This window comes from Filicampus tigris, chromosome 8, assembly GCF_054856515.1.
Source record: "Filicampus tigris isolate MCC_2025a chromosome 8, RoL_Ftig_1.0, whole genome shotgun sequence".
NCBI classification, from domain to species: Eukaryota; Metazoa; Chordata; class Actinopteri; order Syngnathiformes; family Syngnathidae; genus Filicampus; species Filicampus tigris.
In genome coordinates this window covers 2,758,665-2,782,814 of record NC_141224.1, presented here as the reverse complement: position 1 = coordinate 2,782,814, position 24,150 = coordinate 2,758,665, and the positions used below count along the sequence as shown (strand labels likewise).

General features: G+C 47.7%; 1 protein-coding gene across 1 annotated transcript in view; it reads left to right on the top strand.

The window, feature by feature from the left end:
* LOC147143003 (forkhead box protein O6-like) overlaps positions 1-22,249 on the top strand; it is a 55,149-nt gene extending 32,900 nt beyond the window's left edge. The window contains exon 2 of the mRNA XM_086038949.1: positions 17,602-22,249. Coding sequence (XP_085895075.1) covers positions 17,602-19,260 — 1,659 coding nt within the window. The 3' untranslated portion in view covers positions 19,261-22,249. The remainder of the gene's footprint in view (positions 1-17,601) is intronic.
* The last annotated feature ends 1,901 nt before the right edge of the window (positions 22,250-24,150 follow it).

Below are 24,150 nucleotides of genomic sequence, written 5' to 3'. Positions count from 1 at the left end.
AGCGCGCAGCGTAAATCCAGCCTAAATGTTCTCATCATGAACGTAGAACCGCGTCGTATATCATGTTGCAAAAGACGCACCGCTCGGGTCTTGTAACGTGCCTCTTAAAAACACCGCCAGATTCCCGTGATTTATCCCCAACCATCCTCTTTTCTTCTTCCTTTTCTTTTCTTTTTTTTATTTTTTTTTTTTATACAATTCTTGTCGCTGAAGCCGTAAACAAAAACAGCCGCGGCACTGTCGAGAAGAGACGCTCATTAGCCGCTCGCTGACTTAAAGGCGCTCGTTTACGTCCAAGAGGACACATTTGGCATTTTGACATTTCCCTCAATTTGATGGTAAACTTTCAGACACACATACAAAATAAAAAAATAAAATACATTGTTTAAAAAAAAAAACAAAAAACAAAAAAACAACAACCCCAAAAAATATCCTCGGCACGTCATCAGATTTAGGAACCATAATGAGTGCGGCTGCCGTGACGGGAAGTCACTTATCACGTTGATCTGAACCTCATTAACCAAGTCGTGTTTACCGTAATCTTTGCAACGTATTAAAATCTCAGCTATGGCCATAAAAGGACAAATAGGAAAATTGATTAATGACCTGAGAGCCTTCCTGCAAATTCAAATCGATGCCTCGACTGGATGGTCCGCCGAGATGATAACTTGTGCGCTCCTTCGACAGCTAATTAAAATGAAGACAACTTTTAATTACTGGGGACTTAAGGATAGGTACAATGAAAAAAAAAAAACATCCTTTGAATGTACTTAATTGTACATTGCTTGCACATGATTAAAACGATTTAATTAAAAAAAAAAAAGGAAAATTAAGTCTTCTTCATGAAAATACCCATTTACCACATTTTAATCATGTGCAACTGATGTTCATGTTCAAATGAAATAACAGAGTTTTTTTTCACTGTTGTTTAGATCTATGAACTAGGACGTTTTTAAAATTTCATAAGAAATGTTCCCATTAGAAGTAATGCAAATAATCCCTTCCGGGGTAAGCTACGTAAAGTGCAGTTTAACACGGTCATGTTAGTGACCCAAAACAGGTGGTTGTAATAAACACTTTTATTTATTGTTTATTGAATAAACCGTAACAAACCCAAATGAAACACAGGCACATTTTTAGACGACCTGAGGTTGGCCTCAACTGACGCCGTCACTCAGCGCTCAAGAGTGGCTAACGCTTTCGCCATTTCACAGCGAGCTAATGCTACGATACTACAGTGTAGAAAGCGAGCATGGTGACTTGATAAAAGAAAGATTTGGTTGCTACTTGGCAGATTTTGTCTAATGTGGGGGGAGGGGGGGGGATAATCAAGGGATTACTGTACATTTGAAAAAAAAAAATCACACATAAAAACTAGAGTTAAAGTGGAGCGGCATGGCTCAGTGTTGGAGTGGTCATCTCCCATCCCGGAGGTTGTGGGTCCGATGCCCTTGTGCCCGTGCGGAAGTGTCCTTGAGCAAGATAGTAGTTGAAGGAGGAGTCAAGAGTGTGAGTGCCTCGTAGGTGGAAAAGCGCGACACGAGTGAGAGCCCAAAATAAAAAGAATGAAATAAATCAAATATTTAAGACTAATAAGCGCTTGATGTTTGATTTTGTCTTTGACATTTCGGAGATTTCGGAATCAATAATGCAAACGGGCTAGCATGCAAACCGGCATTTTGACAGCGCACGTCATTAAAAATGTTTTTGAGACGTTACGCACAAACTGCACGCCTGCCTTACGTGCGTTTGCGATGCTTGCCGTGCGGCTGCTCCTGCCTTTCCGGGGCGGGGGAGGGGTTGTGGGGGTGGGGGGTGGGGGGTGGCTAAGACGCTGGTGATGAAGGTCAAGGTCGTTGCGCCGCGCACACGCGCACACAGATTTCCGTGCGGCCTTGCTCGACCTCTGCTTCCCTGCAAACTTCCAAGCGGGCGCTCCTCTCTGCATTCAAGACCCCCTTTGTTCCGTCGCCCTCTTTGTGTGTGCGTGTGGTCACGTGGGGTGGGCCTAATGAAGTTCCGCGGCACCTCATAGCCCGTTTAAACCGCTGCCCCCTACCTCTGTAGCAACTTCAGCCCCCCACTCCCCCCCCCCACCTCTGGCGCTGTTTCTCCTCCACCCCGAGGGAGCCGGCTGGCAGGGAGCGAGCTGGCTGCTATGGCAACAACACGGAACCCTCCTTCTCCCACAGGTCTCCTTAGCAACTGGTAGCTTGGCATTGCGGTAATGAGTGTGCCCGGTGTGCCAAGCTTTGTGTCACACCGGCTCGTGTGTGTGTGTGTGTGTGTGTGTGTGTTTTATTCATGCCACTTTAACCGAGAGCGCAAAATTAAGAAGCTTATTTTATTAACATGTAACCCAAGCTAGCACTTGAGTGACTTATCTTCACCCTCAGTGTGTGTGTGTGTGCGCGTGCGCGGCATTGTGCTTTATTATGACACGCCGGAATGCGATTAAAGGGGCAATGCAAGGAATTTTAGCGTGGCGTTTGCTCGGCAGCGGCGAGCAAAATTGAATTAAATGCTGAGAATGACGTTCATTAAAGTGCGATCAGAGGTGTTCGCTGACCTTTGCGACGTGGGAAATGAGATTCTCATCGTTATGAATGAGATTAAGGGGAAGACTAAGAAAAAAAAAAAAAAAGGGCAGAAAAGAAAAATGATGGTGTGAGTTTCTTTGCGCATAGCATAGGCAACGCGAGCAAATCAGCAGTCTTGATATCTGTTGCGCAACTAGCGTTCACCGGTGGTCGACTAGTGAGTGGACTAGTTTTGCTGCCATCCAAAATTCGAACCACATCTCAACGGCATCCAAATGTCGCCAATGTCAGGAATGGCTCATCATAAATGGCATGTTGCGTCACATGTCGTTTCACAATGAAAATTATGTTTCTGGGTAGAATGCCAAATCCAACCTGAATCTATGCACTCTATATTGCATACGCCATGTATTTTACAAAAATATCGAGCTACAGTAACCATTTCAAATGTACTTGTGGATAAAAAGCAAAGCGTGGCGAGTCTCTGTTGCTGAAATCCAGGAGGATCAATCATTGCCAATAGCCTTTCCAAATGTTATAATACAGCATTATGCTTCACTTTTTGCGGCTTGACTGCGATGCTGATTTTTATTTATTTTTTTATTTTTTTATTTTTTTTAGCGTGCCAGTATCACAGATTGTTTGCTATATCGTGGGATTTTGGGGTAATAATTTTTCCACATGGTCTGTTAGCGCAGATCTATGTAGCAATAAGAGTAAGTCAGGAGGAAAAACTGTCAAAACACAGAGAATGTCCAAAGTTTGTGATCCTTTTGCACGTCATAAAAGGAGCTGGCCTTAAAAGCCTTACGTTACACAACCGCGCATCTACGGCAAAGTAAAGGTCGTTAGCTAATTTGATATAGCTTAATTGTGCTCATTTGAATGAATTGTAATCCACCACAGGTGGTCAAGGACAGACACAGCCGCCAGTGCACTTTCAATCGGTTTACTGAGCAAATGGGAACAAATTCCAGTCAAGCCCAGCGCATTCTTTGCCAGTGGCCTCAACTGACGGCGTCGCGCAACGCGGCGAGTGGCTGAAGCGCTTTCGCAAGTTGACGGCCGGCCAACTCCACATTCTCATGCACTGACTTCCACTGTCGCTCGACAGGCCAGACCGCACGCATTCAACATCACAGATATGACAGTTTGGAACGAACCCAAGAGGACAAAGGTGTTACCTGCGCCTCGCATGCATATGTTGTGATACTGTATGCATATGTCAATGATGAAAACATTTACATATTGTCGGTTGCGTGCGTGTTCTTCAACGTAACCTCAGCGATAAATGAGGGATTACCGGAAAGCCAGGACATGCTTCTTCCTTGACAATCGCCCCGTGTTGTTTGTGGTTCAATAAAAAAAAAAAAATTGAAATAAATACAGTATATGTGGGACCTCAAAATGTGGCTTTCCGATCGGAACCCAAAGGGTTAGCTCGCAGTTTCTGTTGCAAGCTGGCGAGGATTCATCGACTGTAATTGCTTCACGATTATTCCGATCGGTTGCGCCCCAAAGTCAAGGCCCCGCAGTATTGACCTGTTTGCGGCGCTTGTGTACAAACGCAAACATTTTCATCCGACGTTCATTCTGTAAGCTTTGCGCAATCAAGGGCTCTGCTTTTTGCGGGGCGTTCGCCGACCTTTAGAACGAGGGGAATGGGAACCTCGTCGTTCCGATTGAGACTGCATGGCGACTAAAAACCAAATGATGTGGGGAAAAAAAAAAAATTGTAGATGGAAGCAGCGTAATCAAATGCACACTGCGTCTGTTGGCTATTAAAAGTGCTCCGATGACGCCTTGAGACACACAGGTGCGCACGCGGACCCGCGAAGGCTCGCACGTTCAGATTCTGCCCGTCTTGTTAAAAAAAAAACAAAAAAACAACAACCAAGGCTCATAAAGCGCCCTCCTCTCCAGCGTTGCTTCGAGTGAACAAAGGCATGGCAAGCCCAGTGGAAAATGTTAGTTTGCTCCCTCGGCACCGAGTGTGTGAAGTGCGAGCAGGCTGCCGGCCCCACAGGTGGCCGAGCCCAAACACCTGTTGTGTGAATCCTCCGTGGGTGGGTGTGAGCTCGGCCTCACTTGCAGGTATCGGCGTTAAAAAAAAAAAAAAAAAAAAAAAGCACTGTGTGTCCACCACAACACTTTTTTTTTCCCCTCCGTTTTAACATGCGTGGGCGTCAGATGCGAGGCCCAGATTGTGTCCCCTTTACGCCCACCGGCAACACTCAGCTGTCCCTGGCATTAGCCGAGTGGATTTTCCGATCCCCTGTCCGGGTCTCAGATGCTCCGCTAATCTGTCCGCGTCTATTTTTACCCTCCAAAGCTGTGGCAGCCCTTCGCCCCGCCGCCGCCGCCGCCCCGATGCCAACGCTTGCCTTTGGCACCGGGGGCGGGCTTCGCTGACGGCTCGCCAACGGTTGGCCGCAATTACTGCACAGTCAGGCAGGAATCCCCCCACCAATTCCATTACAGGCCCCTCTCCACGGCCACTTCCTGATCCGGCGCACGAGCGCGCGACGCTTTTGGCTTTCCATTCGCCGCCTTTTCATAAACGGCACTCCCGCCGTGTTGCGGAATAATGGGGTCGGATATGGAGCACCTTTTCAATCGCTCGACTGTACAAACTCAGTCAGTTTGAGTACAATGGGAGCCCGGGGAAGCCACGTCGGGATCTTTCTTTTTTTTTTTTTTTTTTTTTTTTCTAACCTGCTCACATTCTGCATCGAGATAATCTGGAATGAAAAAACGTTTCAATCATTTTCTAGAAGAATTTAATCAACTTGATTTTCGATTAATCTAATCGATTAATCGGTTTAATTGGGGCATTACACCCTTATTTGATCCTAAATGTTTGCCGTCAATGTTATACATTAATGGCCACATTATGCCGCCGCCCCTGTGTGACCTATATCTTTGCTTCTGTAACAATGAAAATTTCCCCACCGTGGGATCAATAAAGCATTCTTATCTTATCTTATCTTATCTTATAAGAGCGCTTTAAATGTGCAAAAGCCGTGTTGCAATGTGTCGCTGTCCGTCGACAACAATTTATAATAGAGTTCCAAATTTGTTTGTAATTCGCAACGTGTGTGGTCTGTCAATGACCGATGCTAAACCAGTAATAAAATCTGAGTTATGCATTTGTAGGCCATCAATATAAACAATCAAATAAAAAGCGGCAAGTATGGCCATAACGAAGCATGTCAACGCATTCTTACGCTGCTGCATGAATTAGATCCTGACGCAAACTTTGTTTGTTGGCGGCGTCATAAAGCAACGATTTATGGACTATTTAGCCACCTTGAAAAGTGGTACGATTTGCAATTCCAAGCAATCATCAGACAAAATGCCAGCAAAGCTTGCGAGACTTCAAGCCAGTAAGCATCAAAAGAAACTTTTTGTTGTTTTTTTATCATCTTGTCCACCATCAATCCAGAAATGGAGCCCGTTGTGAGCTCTGTACAAGAAGCCAGATACGGGGGGGGCATCCTCAGTTTCGGCCCAGTACGTCAACAGAATTTGAATGGGACTAGTAACACAAATACAAGTGTAGATGATGTAAATGTAAAACATTCCAAGCAAAAGCAGCCTGTAATTAACTCAGTTATAGGATCTGCATTGTGATAATTGTGAAGCGAAACAACCACTGTAGACCTGTTTCAGAAAGTCTGAGTCTCTCCCCATTGATCACCAGAACTATCCTTCAAAACGCATTTCTCCTCCTTAAAAAAAATCTTGTCAATTTGCCGTCGCCCTTGCAGAATACGTGCTGGAAATTCCCAATAGGAAATTGTCCAGAATGAGAAAATGTGAGCCATGGAATTGTCGCAGAATAGCTGCTCCCAACCAAAATGGCGGAATTCCTCTTTCAATGAGACTTTTTGTTGCGCCCTCTTGTGACCGACGTGCCAACCCAGTTTTGTGGAGATTGATGAAACCGGCTTCGAGGGGCAACCTTCCTTTGGAACTTTGCGAGAATCCTCAACATTCAGCAAACTTTGACGTCGTGCTCGGCCCCACAAAAATCCAAAATGGCCGTCTTCCTGTATGATTTTCTACATGGCTCTTTGAGACTTTTTTCATGTCTTCTGTACACCCAATGTTTAATTGGTTGTTGGAAGCACCCCCTCCCCAAATATTCCAGGTGGCACAACCGAGTTAGTTTTGGAGACGTGTGTCGGGGACCCCTAAAACCCTTTTTCACTAGGATACGGGCACATGCCAAAATTCACAAGCTTTTGGTCTTGTTGAATTCATGGTAAAAGTATGTGTTGGGCCCCAAATATGGCTGCAATGCTTTCGTGACATTATGAGCATTGTGCTCACGCCTCATTTCGCAAGCTGAGAGGCACTTGAATCGGTTGCCGTTCTTACATTTGCACACACGTGCCCTCGTTCGGATGCGGACACTGTGGGCAAATCCGCTTAAAAAGCATGAAAAGCGATGGCTGTGGAAAAGATAGATTTACATATCTGCTGCTTTAAGCTGTCTAATAACAGTCCCGTGCGCCGTGGTTTTGATGAAAAACTGTTTTTTCAGGCACCTGGGAAAAAAGTGACATCGGGTCATTCTTGTAAGTCATCTTCAAATATTTAAAGAACTTAAATGTGCAACATAACGTCGTGACGAAAAAAAGGACGGGTCGCCTTTCAAATACGTTCTTTGTGGCATTTCCAAAATATATTTGCGGGATTTTGACTCCTGAAAAACTCAAATGCTTGTTGGAGTGACGTTGTGTCTAACAAATACATTAGACCACCTGTCAATCATAAACAAAGAAACCATTCCGCGTTAGGAAGTCCTCGAATGCAGATTCTTCTAATGTCAGCGAGATTTTGACATTCCACCATTTTGGTGGACATGCTAGATGGTTTTCGCACGGATACGGAATCTCACAAAAGTGAGGAGGCTCCCCACATTTTTGTAAATATCTACATGCAAAAAACTATTTGATTCTGAATATCGGTTTTGATTTGAAAGATGCGAGTGCATCAAATCAAACCGGGTCCATGGTTCCACTTTAAAACATATTGCGAAAGGTCTTTTATTGGAGTGATATATCTCTGACAAAAATGCCACATTTACATGAACCCACTGACAAGTTCATCCATATTGTAAAACGGCAAGCAGAAACTCATCCAATCACGCCCTCTCGAACTGAGCCGTAGCATATCGAACCGAATCGAACCAATTCAAATCATTCAACTTTAAAGTAAACCGTCCAAGAATCGTTGCGCGGCCCGCATATTGAGATGCATATCGAATCGTCTTTTATTGGAGAGATGCACAGTCCTACTTATAATATCTTTCCGTGGGGCAATGCTGAAGAAATCAGACCTGGCCTCAATGTAAAGTCGTAAATTTGGCCTCTCACGATGGCACGATGTCAGACCACTGCCATCAAATCCGGTCAGAACACTGGCGACACTACATGACATACAGTATATTACGATATGACCGTATCCCGTCTTTTGTGACGATCGGGTTAATCTTGCCGAACCGTTGCATATATAGCCATTACAACCGACGCGACTGTAGCGGCGGCAGCGACGATTATGTCGACGACGGCAACCAAGGGGCAAGTCGCAGTTGAAGACGCAACGCTTATTTGGTTGACGACAAGGTGGTATGTGGCAGGGTTATCGTTGCTATATCGCACAACGTGGAAGATCAAACATCCAAAAGATTAAACGCATAGCTAAACTTTTCATGTTGGCATTAGAGGGCTTCTCCAACGCTGATTATGGATTACGTCACACCACAAGGACTTTTTGTCCTTCCCAAGAAAATATGTCGGCACAATCTAGAAAATCGTGCCAGATCGCAAATTGGGCCAATTACGGGGCCAAAATCTCCTCGTCTGATCCAGATACTTGATAGAGTTTAGGTCTGGAGACATGCTTGGCCAGTCCATCACCTTTGCGCTCATAGTTGTTGTGCAAGAAATGACCGCCGGTACCAATTGCCAGACTCCACACTGATCCAATCCGGCCCCCGATGCCAGTAATAGCAGCTTTATTGAGCCCGCGCGGCATGCGCGGCACTTGCAGAGGTGACGATGTCGTGTGGCGGAGGAGTAACTGTTTCTCACCTCCTAATAGACGACTCGCCTATTTTTAATCTCTTCAATTTGATTGCGTTCCAAAAACAGGCCGCCCTGCCCATCTGTCTCTCTTAAAGAAGCCTCCTAAAGGGATTTTAATCATCTCGCTCGGAGCCGCTCAGGCAAATAGCTACATCTCTCCTTCTCGCACGCACGCACGCACGCACGCACGCACGCGCACACACACAAACATTCCCCCATGTTGTTGCTTCATAGTCTCACTTGTCGCTGGTACAACATATTGTCTGGGCTCCTTTGTGTCATATCTGTGCAGCCATTAGGCCCTTTAGACCTCATTCAAGGCTCCCACAGACACCAATCCCCTCACCCCCCACCTCCCCTTTCCCGCAACCCTGTCCCTATTTATCCCCTGGATTCTTTATTTCCCTTCAAAGGGGGGACAACGCCAGCCGTGACATCAATCAGGGAAAGCGAATATTTAGCCGGCACTAATTTCCACCAATAGCCCGGAGACAGGCTTAGCTGACAAAACTCATTCCTGCGCAGAACAAAACTGTGCCTGTGTTGAGAGCCCCCGCCGCCACTGCGCCCCCACTCTTCCCTCCGCCGTTCCCCTGATCCCTGCCGCCTTGTGCGCACGGAATAAAAAAAAAAAAAAAAAAAATCACAATAAACACAGTTAGCGCTTGTGTTAGTCCCTCTTGATTTAGCCCCGTCAAATGAATGCGCGCCATGCAGGCGTACCCCTTTTGACCAGGACATAATGGCTCCATTCTGCGTGAAAAATGCCAAGCTAATACCAGTGGAGTGTGGCAAGCGGCGCTACCCGGTGCCACTACAAGAGCAGCTGCTGCGTTTCTTCGCTGGGCCCGGCCCGCCCTTCGGCCGGCTTCCGTCGGGGGCCCGGCGCTTTCTTCCCAGACCTTCCCGACGAGACCGTTTGACCCGCTTCCTCTCATCCCCCTCTCAGCTTCTTCTTTGAAGGAAGGGGGGGGTTGAGTGGGTGGGTTTTTCGAGGGCACCCCTTTGTGTGCCTGGGATGGGGGCCCCTTACGGCACCTCAATTTTCCCATCCCTTAGCCCCCCAGTACCTCCGAGCACAGCTGCCGCCGTGCCAGTCAGGTTATCCCACACAAATGATTGGACCAGGCAAAACTGACCCTTGCCCCAATCACTGCGCCAAAGCAACAATATGGGATCATTTCATCTTTACATAATGGCTTCAACATCATTTGGCACCCCACGCATCCCCGCCCCATCATTGCCATGGCAACCCTAGATCCAGTAGTACAGTTAGCACAGCTAACACTATTGCTGGGGGATAGGGACAAAAACAGACAAAATAAATGAGTATTTAATACATTTTTTTTTACCCGGTTGAATCATTTTTCATGTGTAATTCTAAATTGAAAGATTGTGGTGATCTTGTAACGTTAAAATATTGACTTATTTTTTTGTCACTCAAAATGTGTGGAGCATCTGGCGCCGAGATTTAATGGGCTATATTCGACCGCCGTTCGGTAAGCGAAGAAAAGTTTCAGAAGGAAACTAAAATATACCAATTATATACCACAAACTATGATCTCAAAACACTGAAATATCATTTCAAAATCACCTTAGATGATTGCCCTCAAAAATCAATGGCTTACATATGATTTGACTGAAATAAATGCAGCAGAATGTACTGAAGGCTTTCTGAAACTTCCACCAACAACCCAGGCTAAACTGATCTCCTACCCGCCATATAAGGATCTTGGTGTCTCAGTTGAGATATATTACTCCAATAATACTTCATTGACACCAATTGCTACATTCCTATTAGTGAGAGCTTTGGCACCAACTTGTGGCATCTTAGAGCTTTGTGGAAAGATAATGGAAATATGCATATGGGTAGAGTTCATTTTTTTTAGCAAAGATCTGATGAAGACTGCTCGGATGAGAGGCGAAATGGCATCTGAGAAACCGGACGGTCCGGTTGCCATCGAGTCAATGCCCTATAACAGGGGTGTCAAAATCCGATCCTCGAGGGCCATGATCCTGCGTCTATTCGATGTTTCCCTCCTCCAGCACTTCTGATTAAAACGATCCGCTTATTAGCTAGCACTTCAGAAGCTCGATAAAAATTCCTGATCATTTGACGCAGGTGTGTTAGAGAAGGGAGACATCTGAAGCATGCATGATAGCGGCCCTCGAGGACCCGATTTGGACAGCCCTGCTCTATGATATTCACAGGGAAGTGAGGACAGGTTCCACAGACAAAAAACGCCAATTTTTGATTTTGTGATTTGCACCTTCATTTGCAAGGCTGTTTTGAATTGATTTGACAATAACAATAACAACAATAATCAACACAATGAAAGTAAACAAAGAGACTGATAGACAGCGTTAGGTTTTGGTGTGTGTGTGTGGGGGGGGGGGGGGGTGCGTGTCTGCGTGTCTGTGTGTGTGCTTTGATGCTTTCAAAAGAGAGAAAAATGTGAAAAATGCTACCTTGGGTATAAACAAAAACATGGGCGACGGCTGTTCTATTCTTTTTCTGTGACTATATAATTACCCTTTCAATGCCTACTGTAGTCATCTTTAACACTCAGACTGGACATGTCATGCTAGCGCTAGCATTGGCGCCAACGTTATTGCTCCGAGTAGTTTCTAGTGTTTGGTTGTACAGTCTTGAGTCTGTTAGCATTTACAGTTTCAGCCACATTCATTGGCTCAGCGTTTGGATGCGTTCGAGACTGCCGGCAAATCAGAAATATGCCACGTGGCGCTAACGAGGTCCGATCACAAAGCGTTCCAGTCAAACGACCACACCAAGCCAGTAATTTCTTTGTTTGTGAATATATGATTAGACTGTCAACAGTGTCGAAAACAAACCTCGGTCATCCAGAAGAGTGTCCGGGTGCGACGGTGTCACGTTAGCGCTAGCATTGAAGTTAACCTCTCAAATGATCAGATCGCTATTTACTCAAGACGGCTGGAAAAATCGGGTGCAAGCCACGCGGACGCTCCCGAGGTCCAACCTCAGTCAAACGTAAACAAAAAACATGGGCAACGGCCGCACTAAGATCGTCTTTTCCTTGATTGTGAAATATAATTAGACTGTCAACAGTCTTTACAACAAACCTCTTTCTCTAAAGTCAGTTTTTCCCACGGCGAAAGACTTTTAGTGGCTACACGGCAATTGCAATGCAAAAATAGTAAAGATAGAACAATCAATCAATGCAGGAATAGGAAGGTAAACACAGTGCAGTAATCAATATATATTTTGTAATATAAATTCATTGGATACTTTGTCACAGTAGTAATACATTTGCTATTATATATACTACCATTCAAAAGTTTGGGTTCACCCAGATAATTGAATGTTTTCCATTCAAACACATTGTCTATGCCGTATACATTTTAGAAAAAAAAGGATGTTTAACCACCTGTAAACTTTTTCAAAATGGCTTTACTCCTCCCGCATGTTCTTAACACATTTAAACTTCATAAAACACACTCTAACCTACCAAGATTCACTTTTTACACACACATTTTAAACTGAATCAAACGAAAACTAAATGCAAGCATAAAATATGTAGGAAATACTGTACAATACGTATTGTCGTGTCTGAGTACACGCGTGTGCCTTTAAGAGGCGGAGCCTGGTGGGAAGCCGCGTGACATTGACGAGCGTGTGTGTGAATATCTGGGTGGGGGGGTGTGGGCCATCGCAACTTCTGTTCTGAGCGTGTGTGTGCCCATTGTGTTCATGCGTTTTACTAAATAAATAAATGGCCAAAAAGTGCGTTTGCGGCTCTGACTCGCCTTTCCTACATGCGAGGGTATCACAGGAACAGATGCTGTAGACACTCTGAGGACACTTTGATACACTTCCAGTTCCTCAGTTTTCTTGAACCCAGCATTTGTGACAAGTCCTTTAAAAAAAACAAAAAAAACAATCATACTTAACATCAGTTGTTTTGTTTTTTTGGTCTTTTCCTTAATGCGACGATGATAATGTTGTAATGTTGGTGGATTGCGTCTGTTCCACCTTAGTTGGGCAGTCCGTTGCCCAGTTCTCAGTTTTTACTGTCAAGCTTTTTCATTTGAATACAAAGAAACCAATCAGATGGATTGCTGTCTTTTGTCTAAATAGCCAAATCAGCTGTCTGGTCGTTTAAACCCTAATGAGAGTTGATTGTGATCGGCCAGGAGAATCTTGTTCACTTTAATTGGCTGTGATTGGTCCTTCTCAATTACCTGATCCTCTTTTACTGTATAACCATATTATCCCCTTTTGACCTAATTCACTTTGTGTGTGCTGGCCTGCAAACCATAACAACTGCTTTCTTAACTCTTTTGGTGTAACCCCCCCCCCCCCCCCCGCCCCGCACCCCTCAAATATTATGGGAGCAGAAAGTGCATCTGTATGGACCCCGCCGCCGCTTCATTAATTATTTAGCGGGCCTTTCTCGAAGGCCCGTTGTATTAAAGGGGGGGAATGATTTGAATAGGAAGTAGCTTCCCGGACCCGAGCGTGTGATGTGTGTGTTCCCCTGTCATTGTATGTTTCTGCAGGCTTCATTTGTCTGCCTTGGCGAGCCGGGGGGCTGGAGGAGAAATTTCCATTCTATGAATATTTAATACATAATAAAGTTTTTGATTTTATTCTATTCAATCTGAAAGGGGTGAAAATGTGGCAAAGCTAGCTAGGCCCCAGTCAAGGACAGAAGGTAGCTGGCTGGCTCGACTGCGCTGAACGCAGGGCGCTCCAAAAAAAACGTTAGTGTCATCACGGAGAATATTCTCGCTCAAGCCATCTGAGATGTCAACGGGATGTGTAAAAATGAAGTTTGACGTAAAAAAACCCAAGTTGAAGATTTTGACTTCTTCCGGGGTGAAGATGATGTTCTGGCAATGAAAAGACTTTTAGCGTATTTGAATATGATAAAACAGATTGTGCAGCAGGGGCGGGCATGGCCGTCGGGAATTTCGGGAAAATGTGTTCATTTTCACAAACGGCCGTCGTATTTCCGGGCCGCTGCTGGCATCTCGGAGCAGATTCCAAATCAAAATGACGAATACAGATTTTTTTAGTGTCATCAAAATATTCAACGTACGCTAGTGTTGGGATTCTTGCAAAGTCTGCTGGCTGTCAACCTGAAGCCTATTTAAGTTCCTTTGCCAAGGACACATAGTTATTTCAAATGACGTCAACGTTTTTGGAACACCCTTGGAATCGGAAGGATCCCATTCTCCGGGATGGTTATCGCGTTATATTCAGCGTTGCCACTGAATGCCGGCATATCCGAGCCGCCCGCTGCATCCGCGGTGACCTGGCGTGGCTGTGTGCGAGACGCCCAGCTGGGAGTGCCCCTGAATCTACTTGGGATTAGCTCAGGATTGTCTGGGATTACGCTGGGATAGAGAGGGATTAGTAGTGACTGCCTGTTTCGGGGGCGCGAGGGCTATCGTTTGGCCAAATTGCGCCCCAACCCCCCTCCCCGGACCCGGGGGAAGCAGAAATGAAGCGCGCGCCCACACTGTGGAAACACCTGCAAACCTGCCCTAATCTTAGATGTCGAAACCAGAACGTGCGGCGCAGCGAGTCTCGCTGATGTTGACGACGACCGTCATGGCTGGCCGCCGGCTGAAATCTCCCAAATCTCTCTAGCAGGTGGATTCATCAGATAAAGAGGGTTTGGGATGACGGCAAATCCCTCCAAGTTTAGTGTGGCTGCTCTTCCCTCACATGGGGATAAAATTGAGATTTGAATCAGACGGGTCACACAGAGTTTTAGCCCGAAGTGCAAGTGCAGCTCGGCCAGGGTTGGCCCCATTTACTCTCAGATGGGCTGCGCCGGCTTGAAAAACCTTTCTCACACATCTTGACTCTAATGACAACCGTGTACAAACAGTTTTACTCTGAAGTACGCCATGAAAACACACCACAAACGGCATCTGAAGAACCAGAGACTGGACTTGTCCCCAGCGGCTGAATGAGGACGAACACTATGTGTGAATGTCATGAGACAGTTCCTACGGGATTTCACAAGCTGATATTTGGATGGTCATGACCCGAAAGCTTGAATTTTGCTGAAGGTGCACTTTTTGCACGGAAAGGAAAGTACGCATTTGAAGGCGAAGGGGTTCATCCGTTTGTCGACCGTCGACGCCATTTTGCACGCACATGTGGTCTTCTCACCAGAGATGGGAAATCCACGTCCAGGAAGTAAAAACCCTGCCACAGTTTGGCCACAGGTGCTTCCACTCAGAGAGCTCGTTTACCTGTCAATTGAGTAGAAGCACCTGTGGCTAAAACCAAACACGCGGCAGGGTTTTTACTTCCTGGACCTGAATTTCCCATCTCTGCTTATCACTAGCCTGCGTGAATGCGGTGAGAAAGTCAGAAGTAGTGTAAATATTTAAAAATCAAATGAAAATTGCCAAGCAAAAGCAAAGACTTTTTTTTTTTTTTTTTTTTACCTTTGCTTGCGCGGTTAGAGTGCACATGGTAAGCCGCACAACAGTTCATTTCGTTCTGTCCCGGACCGCAAAAGTTCATGTCGGCAAACTGTTGCAACAGAGGCTTGACATTTATTTGCCTGTCCCTTTCAGACAGCCCACAGCAAAGCGGGAAATAGGCACCTTCAGACGGTCGTTGCGGCTTCGCGCATTCACATAAACGAGCGCGCGGTGACATCAGTGCCGCTGTCTGGGACGACGACAAACGCTTTCAAGCGCAAAGGGGCCCGGACAGTGAGTCTCCGATGCGAAACACTCTGTCCCTCATACTGCGTTGGAAGTAAGCCAATTTGAAACTCCAACCACCCATCCTGCACCGGTACCTTACCCGAACAACGGCGAGTATCGGGAAAAAAAAAAAAAAAATGGCTTCACGGCCAGTGTGAAAGGAGCTAATGTGAATAAACGTGGCACGGTCCGTTCTTCGAAATCGTCATGAAGCGGCCCGACGAGCTTGTCGTCAGAGAGTGACGGTATATTTCACTTAAGGCGCAATATGATGGGGATGATTTAGCGGTGTGATAGGTTGAGGGCGGAGAAGGAGAGACGTTTTTTTTGGAGGGGGGGGGGCGGATGGGGGGGGGGTAGTTGGCGCGTCAAGAAGCCGTCAGTAGCGGGGAGCGGGCGTCCCCTGCGGGCCTTTGCACAGCCGAGATGAAAGGCTGTTTAGTGTTGGAGCAGCGGCATCAAAAGAACCTCCCGCATCCTCCGCCGCCCCCCCCATCCCCCACTCTCCTTCCATCTCTCTCTCTCTCACGTCCTCCTCTCTCGCTCGCCCGCCCGCCACAATATGATATAGTTCTGCCGTTGCACGTTTACCCGGTTGCCATGGCGCCGCGCCGCCGGAGGTGTCACAGCGAGATAACCCAAGGAGGCATTCACAGATCACCTGAATTCAGTTCGTCTCCCCGTCTCTTTCTCTCCCTGCGTGTTCTCTGCCAGAATTTGATTTATTTTGTTTCCCTGGCGCGCACTTCGCCGTGAATACAAATAATCTGCGACATAATGGAGATGGTGGAAGTGTGTGTACCCCTCAATCTCAATAAACCCATTGTAGCACAATATTCCCAAACCACAGGGGTTGCCTTTTTTTTTTTTGTATTTTTTTTCTTTTTTATTTGATACTTTTCCTACTCGAGCGCCAAAGCGCTTGGCACGCCAACACAAAAAAAAAAAACCAAAAAAAAAACATGCCAAATTTTGCGGCGAGTGGCTCCGCCACGCATCGGGAACTTCAGCATCCAGCAACCCTTGAAATGTAAATGATAATACAAAAATGAGATCCTCAGAATTACCCAGTGGCTGACTGTACACGCTGCCAGGATAATGGGAAAGTAATTGGTGACACACTGCATAATTGACGGCAGAGCGATTGAAAGCAGACATGGAAAATGATTGTTGCGGGCACAGAAATGTGGGAAATAAGGAACGGCACCGAAAAAATACGACGCACTCAGCGACAGAATAGAAACGGGGGGATTGCGATGGAGACAGGAAAAAATGGAGTGGGAGGCGAGGACGGAGATTGGCAGTGGCAATAGATATTGGAAATTGGGATACATCCATTAGCCTTCCTTGCCCCCGGCTCAATCTCCTGATCCATCCTCCCATTCAAGGCGCGCTCCAGAGAGCGACGGCGGCTGGCACCGAGCCAGCCTGGCACAGACTTCAAACATGCACTCCAGCCATCCACGGCAGCTCACATCAGGGCCCGGACCGAATGGAGACGGACAGCAGGGCGGCTGGATTGATGGGAGCCAAAGCGGGAGGACCGACGCGCGTGCCGAGAGCCTCGAAAGGCGGAGACGCGGGTCGTTTCGGGTTGGCGCCGGCTGACGGGGTCTGAGCGCCTCGTCTGCTCCGGCTGTCCTCTGGAGCTGTTTGTGTTTTTCGCTCTTTTACGACACCGTGACTTTGGTTGACACTGATTGCACAGAATTTTGAGTACAGTAATAACGGATATGAAAGTCACCCCAAGAAGTAGATGAGTCACTGATAGTTACGACGCGGAAATGGTTGAACTTCTTGAAGGGCATCCTGCCTGTTTGGGGTCACCCGGGCGAAGGTTTAAGCTGGTCCCAACTGCCCGAGGATGACAGACTGGGCACACCCTCGACTGATCATCTGTCAATCACATAGAGACGGATAACGGTTCACACCGAGGGACAATTTTCCATTTATTTTTCTTCCAATTTTCCAGTTTTTCTTTTGATTGTTTTAGATTTATGGCCAAGAAGTGTTTTTAGTATAAACCTTGACTGAAACGATGAATTTGTCAGGATAGGTTCATGACAGACTATTGCACGACCCGAATTTACATATTCGGCTCACATCGCAACCTTAGGAACAGAAATCGGAGTCCCCCCCCACGTGTAATTGTCACAGAAATTGCAAAGACGTATAGAAGGTGTAGCTTTCAGTGCTGACCGCAGACAAGTATACGCGCACTTACCCTCTACCCTTTTTCTATATCTCTGCAGAATTCCATCCGTCACAACCTGTCCCTGCACACACGTTTCATCCGCGTTCAGAACGAGGGCACGGGGAAGAGCTCCTGGTGGATGTTGAACCCCGACGGAGGGAAGATGGGCAAGGCTCCAAGGCGGCGAGCCGTCTCCATGGACAACAACACCAAGTATCTCAAGAGCAAAGGTCGCATTCGAGGCAAGCGGGTCGGACGTCCCGGAATCGGAGCAGGCTCGGCCGCCGTGGGCCTGCAGGGCTCGCCTGACCACGGCAGCCCGCCGCACAAAGGCCTACCCGGTTCCGGAGGGACCTCCGTGACGGACAGCGAGTTTGATGCCTGGACAGATCTCCACTCGAGGGCCAGCTCGTCAGCCTCCACCCTTAGCGGGCGTCTGTCACCCATCCTCGCGGAGGGGGAACCGGAGGAACCTGACGAGGGAGGCCTGTCCTGCTCCGCCTCCCCCCACCTCTACCCGTCGCCCACCGCCCGCTCTCCGTCCATGGGTGCTGGCAACCGCTGTCCTCCCCTTGAGCAATTGCCTCAGCTGGCGAGCCTGACAGGTGCCATCAGTCTTGATGAGCAGCTGATGGAGGACGGCTATCATCACCATCATTCACAGCAGCATCCCTCTGTCGGCAGACATAAGCACCAAACCTCAGTCTACCACTACAGTGCTGGAGTGAAGGGCCAGTCCTCCTATGGCACAGGCGGCTACGGTACGGCGGGCATGGGCATGATGCGCCACCACTCGCCCATGCAAACCATCCAAGAGAACAAGCCGGCCAGGTTCTCGGGAACGATGCGGACGTACTCCAGCACCAACGCCCTGCAGAGTCTTCTGACGGGAGGCTCAGCCGGGCAGCCGTACTGCCCCAAGGAAATGATGCTGGGCCTGAAGAGAGAGGGCCATCCCTTGATGTCGTGTAACGGCTCCGACCCTCACGGCCACCACGCCGGCCACCACAACGGCCGCGGCCAGAGCCACAACGGACCTCACAGTCACAGCCACGACAGGACTCACAGCCATACGCCCGTTCATAATCACAACTCATCCCACAGCCTCAGTCACAACAGCGTCGGCCATAACCACACCCCGCCCCGAGCGCTGCCCCTGAACCCGTGCGGCAACGGCAACCCGCTGCAGGCCTACAATCACAAAACCCCCTACCTGTACAGCCCCCCGTCACACGCCCACCTCCCGGCGTCGACCACGCTGCCCCCCAACCCGGCGGGGATGCTCGGCATGCCCCAGGACTCCTGCCATTTGGCCACGGCGCCGCACCCGCACCCTCGTCACAACCATTACCCCGACCCGCAACACCAAGCCGTGGCCAACGGACCCTTCCACCACGGTCAGGGCCTGGTCGGCAGCAACGGCGCCGGGGGCTACCACCACGGCTACCACCAACCCCACCCGCACGAGAGACTGCCCGCCGACCTGGACATCGACATGTTCCAGGGCAGCTTGGACTGCGACGTGGAGTCCATCCTCCTCCATGACATCATGGACTCTGGAGAGGAGATGGACTTCAACTTTGACTGCTCCCTCGCCCAGGGGGTGGGCATCGGAATGGGAATGGGGATGGGTGTGACCATGGGCATGGGGATGGGAATGAGCGGACTGGCTGGTCCACAGCAAACCCACAGCAACCAGAGCTGGGTCCCCGGCTAAATTCTGGGAGCGCCCGCCCGGCGCCCGCAAAAGAACAATCCTACCCATGAAGCACTGTGCTCAACTGTGACATTCCTGACTTGACACAGAGACTATAGAACCATGTCTTTCTTTGTTGTCTGTCGCCCCTTCCTCTTTTTGGGTCCCAACCCCAACCCCCCCCCGCCTCTCTCCTTGTGAGTTCTTCGCTCATGTCTCATTTGGTATTTCCTCATATCAGCTATACTGTGATGACAATCTCTCAGCATCATTGCTTCTCATCTGCCACGAAAGCTGAACTCTCCATGCACTTTATCGCAAGTGTGTTCGCAGAGCAGCTCTTGCAGAACCCGGCATGCTTTGCGAGTGGATAGTGTCAGAAATCAAACGCAAATAGGACCCTTAATCACCCGGCATGCTTTGCGAGTGGATAGTGTCAGAAATCAAACGCAAATAGGACCCTTAATCAGTCATAGTCAGAAGTGGGGACCAAACAGTGCGAGAACAAAATAAATAATAACAAACCCTTGCTGCATTACAATTGCAGCACACACACACACACAAAAATAAAAAACCTTAGCAAAAACTCAATAAATGCAAATCAATTTTTGATCCGGAACCGTTTTCCTCATAATGAAATTCATGCTCATGAGATCCAATCAATTCTCGGCAATGTCTTAGCGCGGCGTTCCCGTTATTTACGGCCTCATACATCCAGACCTTGGCACTTTGACTCCTCTGTTGGATGCGATGTTTAGTTAATGTCGTCTTGCCATTCGGCCAAGGCGCGTTGTCACTACATCACCAAATGGATTCCATCATTACTCGCTTGCATGCAATTTGGTGAATTAAAAACTTGTATCACCTTGTCTCACCTGGGCCTCTGGAGCCACTCGCTCTCTCGCTCTTTCTCACTCTCGCCCCACTGTCTGGAAGTGGCTCTCTCTCTCTCTCTCCCTCTCTCTCTCCTCGCCTGCCAGCGGAGACAAAGTGGCCATTACTCACAGCGAGCCATTAATGGGGCTTGATTGAAATTCAGCATCTTGCTTTTAATCTCCAAAGTGATGCGGCAGCGATGCGTCATTATTGAGAAGCTAACACATTGTCCTCCCATATCTCACCCGGGTGGGGGGGGGGGGGGTGTTAGGGGCGGTGAGAGGGGTGCTGCTGTGGAGGATGCTCTGATGCCAATGTCAACGGCCCCCTTTGGGCGCAGTAGTATATCCTTTGCAATACTATATATTCTGGGCGGTCCTAATAGTCTAAACAGAGTATTTGTGTTTGTAGAATAAGAATTGACTAATTTCATTCATTCGTCATTACTCTCAAGGTGTTGCCATTTTGTCCTGTACCATCTGCCAACCGCCGACGGAAATTCACGTCAAGGTGCCCTCGGGCTCGCATTGCGAACGTCACATGACCAAACCCCTCCCAAAAAAAAACACGGGAGCTGTGACGCTTGCAATGCCGGCCGGAGGGTGGGTTGACGTCAATTTCGGGAGGGTGGCACGGGACAAAACGACTTGAGATGCATGAAACTGGATGGAATCACCTGTTAATTCGGATTCCGCAAAGGCAGTATGAATCTGAATACGGTGTTTAGTCTAGTGGGGGCACAGAGAATATATTATTGTTAAGAAAATGTTTGCCTTGAGTTCCCCCTTATAAAACTAGTTCTTGGACATCATTTTTTGGTCATCCCTTTTCCCCGCCCCCTCTCACGTTGCCTTCCCGGCAAATCGGCGCCTCGGAGGCATAACCATAGAGCCGGCATTTATCCGGCTGTCCATTTCGGACGGAACTCGTCGTTGCGGCTCTGTGCATTCAGACGATTCAATGCGTCGCTACGTCACCGGAATGTCTTTGACAGCCTCAATTACTTTTGATGCAACATGACCAGGGGCGGGGTCCCGGCTTCCCACTTTGGTCGGTTGCGCGTTGGAATAGTAGGTGACAAGCCCGTTCCCATCCAGCATCGCCCCGTACCTTATACGCAGGAGAGCAAGATGGGGGGGGAAGCCAGCGTGAAAGGGGCTCAGGTTGATGAGAAGCCCGCAAAGCCATTCACAAACGGCCCCGTTTTTTTTCTGTGTGTTTATTCTGTTGTCGTGTAGTTGTCGTCGTGTCGTCGCTAATTCTAAGGACCAACAGCGCTGACGTATTAGCAGTGAGGAAACTCTTGTCGGTGAAATGATGTCGGTAGTCGTGCAAAGTTTGACCTTCTTCCCAGCCTCCGGTCGGTCGGCCGCCCGCCCACGTCTGTGCTTTGCTCAATTGTCTCCGTGTTTGTGGGTGGGGGGGTGCAGTGTGTGTGCATGTGACGGAGAAGAAGGAGCGAGGGGTGTGTGGGAGGGGTTCGTCTGAAGCTTCTTTATCATTGGCCTTGAGGGAGTCATAGAGAGGACACCCTTTTTTTTTTTTTTTTGCCCCTTCTTCTTCTTCTCTGGCTCCTCCAAGGAGACCCTCGAAGCATTTGGGCTTGCAGACAAAAGCTAAAGGTGGGTCGGGGGCGGGGTTATTGTTCGAGCCAAAGGTCAAAACATGTCAGAGACTATCAGACCATTAAGTGAGGGAGACGCACCTCCAATTGCAGGGCTTTTCGGTCGCACCGGTTCCAGTCGAAGGTACTGGTGGGAAAGGTGTGGAATCTTCTCAGCCAAACGGGCGAGCCGTGTTAGTAGAAGCCACCCGCAAGCGACACGCTTCTTCTATCCGAAAAGAGAGCTATACGTGATGTCTAATTTTCCTATATTTATTTATGAAAGATTGGTCTGTGTCGAATCCTAAATGTGGTAGTTGTTTGAGTCAACGCCTGTACATCCCCCTCCTCCTCCCTCCTGTTTTTTAAGATGTCAACCCCCCCCCAACCGACCCCTCCTCCTCCCCATTTTACTTACATTTATTTTGTACAAAATCTATATATTAAGAATATTGTAAAATAGTTTTTAAAAAAAAAGCTCAAAAGAATATCAGTTTTGTTGTCTATTTCTTTTTTTCAAGAGAATGTATCTCATCATCTGGTGACTGTTAAATAAATGCATTTAAAAGAAAAAAAATCCAATCTGTGTGTATTCATTGGCAGAACATAAACATACCACCCCAAAAAATAATACTTCCCCGATGTATGGTCAAGCTGAAAATATTTTTCACCATTTTTAAAATGACCTTTTTCAAAAAAAAAAATTTTTTTTTTAAAAACAACACACACACACACACAATAAAAATGTCTTCCATGTGCTCAAGAAAAAGAATATTTTTCATAAACCATTTATTCAAAGTTACTAGAAAGGTGCAGGTTCCTCCATCTGCTAAAGCTGAAATATACAGTGTATATATATATGTATATATATGTATATATATGTATATATATATATATATATATATATATACATACACAGTATAGTATTGAATTTGCTAAGTGTATGCATTCATGTCTAATCAAGTGCAATCTGGATCCAATCCAGATTGACAGCCGTTCACATTTGACATGTATTCAGACACTTCGAAAATGTAATCGAATAAAATCAGGTTGCGATGTCTTGTGGCCTTTACATCCATGATGGTGTCCGTTCACTCACTGCTTTTGTCAAGTGGTCGAAGCCTTGGCGGAGGTCGGACCCGACTTGCCTTTTTGGTCCTCGGCTTTGATGCGGACAAAATGCTGGCGGGAGGATGACAATGAGACCCGCGGCGCTCTGGGGACATCATTTGTTTTTCGGTCTGCATGTGAAAAACGCTGTGTGTGCACGTGTGTGTGTGTGACCAAGCAGGCAGCCAGATTGTGAGTGTCGGCGTAATAGGTGTGCATCACGAGGCTCGTTATGGCCCGCGATAGGTTGGCCACAGCTGTCCTGCTCCCACTGGACGTGTTTTCACGGGAGGAGTGTGCAGCATTACGGCGCCATACCGCCAAGCCCCCACGGGACCACCGACACATACGCCCCCCACCCACACACACGCATACAGACTACACGCATGCACACTCAGACACGTACAACACAAAATTTGGACAGAGAGGCACAGTTAAAAAAAACATTTAGAGAGGAATGATATATCGGAATTAAATCTATGTTGATGGTTTTGAAACCGGAGCATCGGCGTTACATGCAAGATCTACTCGTTTAATTTCTATTTCAGATTGTGAGTAAAACATGAGTTGAGACATTGTCGCTCGTTGTATTTTCTCTTCAGTTTTGTCTTCAGCTCAATCGCATTGAGCTTTTTCAGGTCCGGGGGATGGACTTGGCCATTGCGAAACATTCCATCCCCATTTCCTCTTTTGCAGTCCGCCGTGGGCTATTGTCAATCTGCACCGATGAGTTCTGAAGCCTTTGCTTTGACGATGAGAAAATAACGTTGACCCCAACGCTTCAGAATTTGTCCTGCTGCTTTTGTCAGCGCTCACATCGGTAAATAAAGGGGACCGCCGTTGCATTGTCAGCCATACGTGCCCGCATGACCGTGACGTGATCAAAAAGTGTCTCGCCATTGCAAGGCTTCAAACAGGGAGTGGCCACTGAGCTTAGAGAGTCATCAGCAGGTTGTCAAGGAGACACAGACATAGTGGAAGAGTCACAGAAAGGCATACAGGTGGACGTCCTTGGAAATGTAAAACCCCCCAAAGACCCAATAGCCTTCAGGCAGCCTGAAAGGGGCCACTGACTCCGCCCGGCAATCGCCTCCCACCGGGAAAGAAATGAGGAGCCGGCGAAGGTTTTTGGATGAGCTCAAATGTTCTCAAGGGGCTGCATCGTTTCTTCACGGGGCACCAGGACGTCCACTTTGGAGCCTGGCGTGGATCCACAGCGAGGCTCTCCCGGGAGGCGCGGCAGACAGCCAGCCAGCCAGTCCGCTCGGTCCAGGTGCTGCGCCTCGGGGAGGCTCTGCTCTTCTGTTCCTCATTATCGCGCA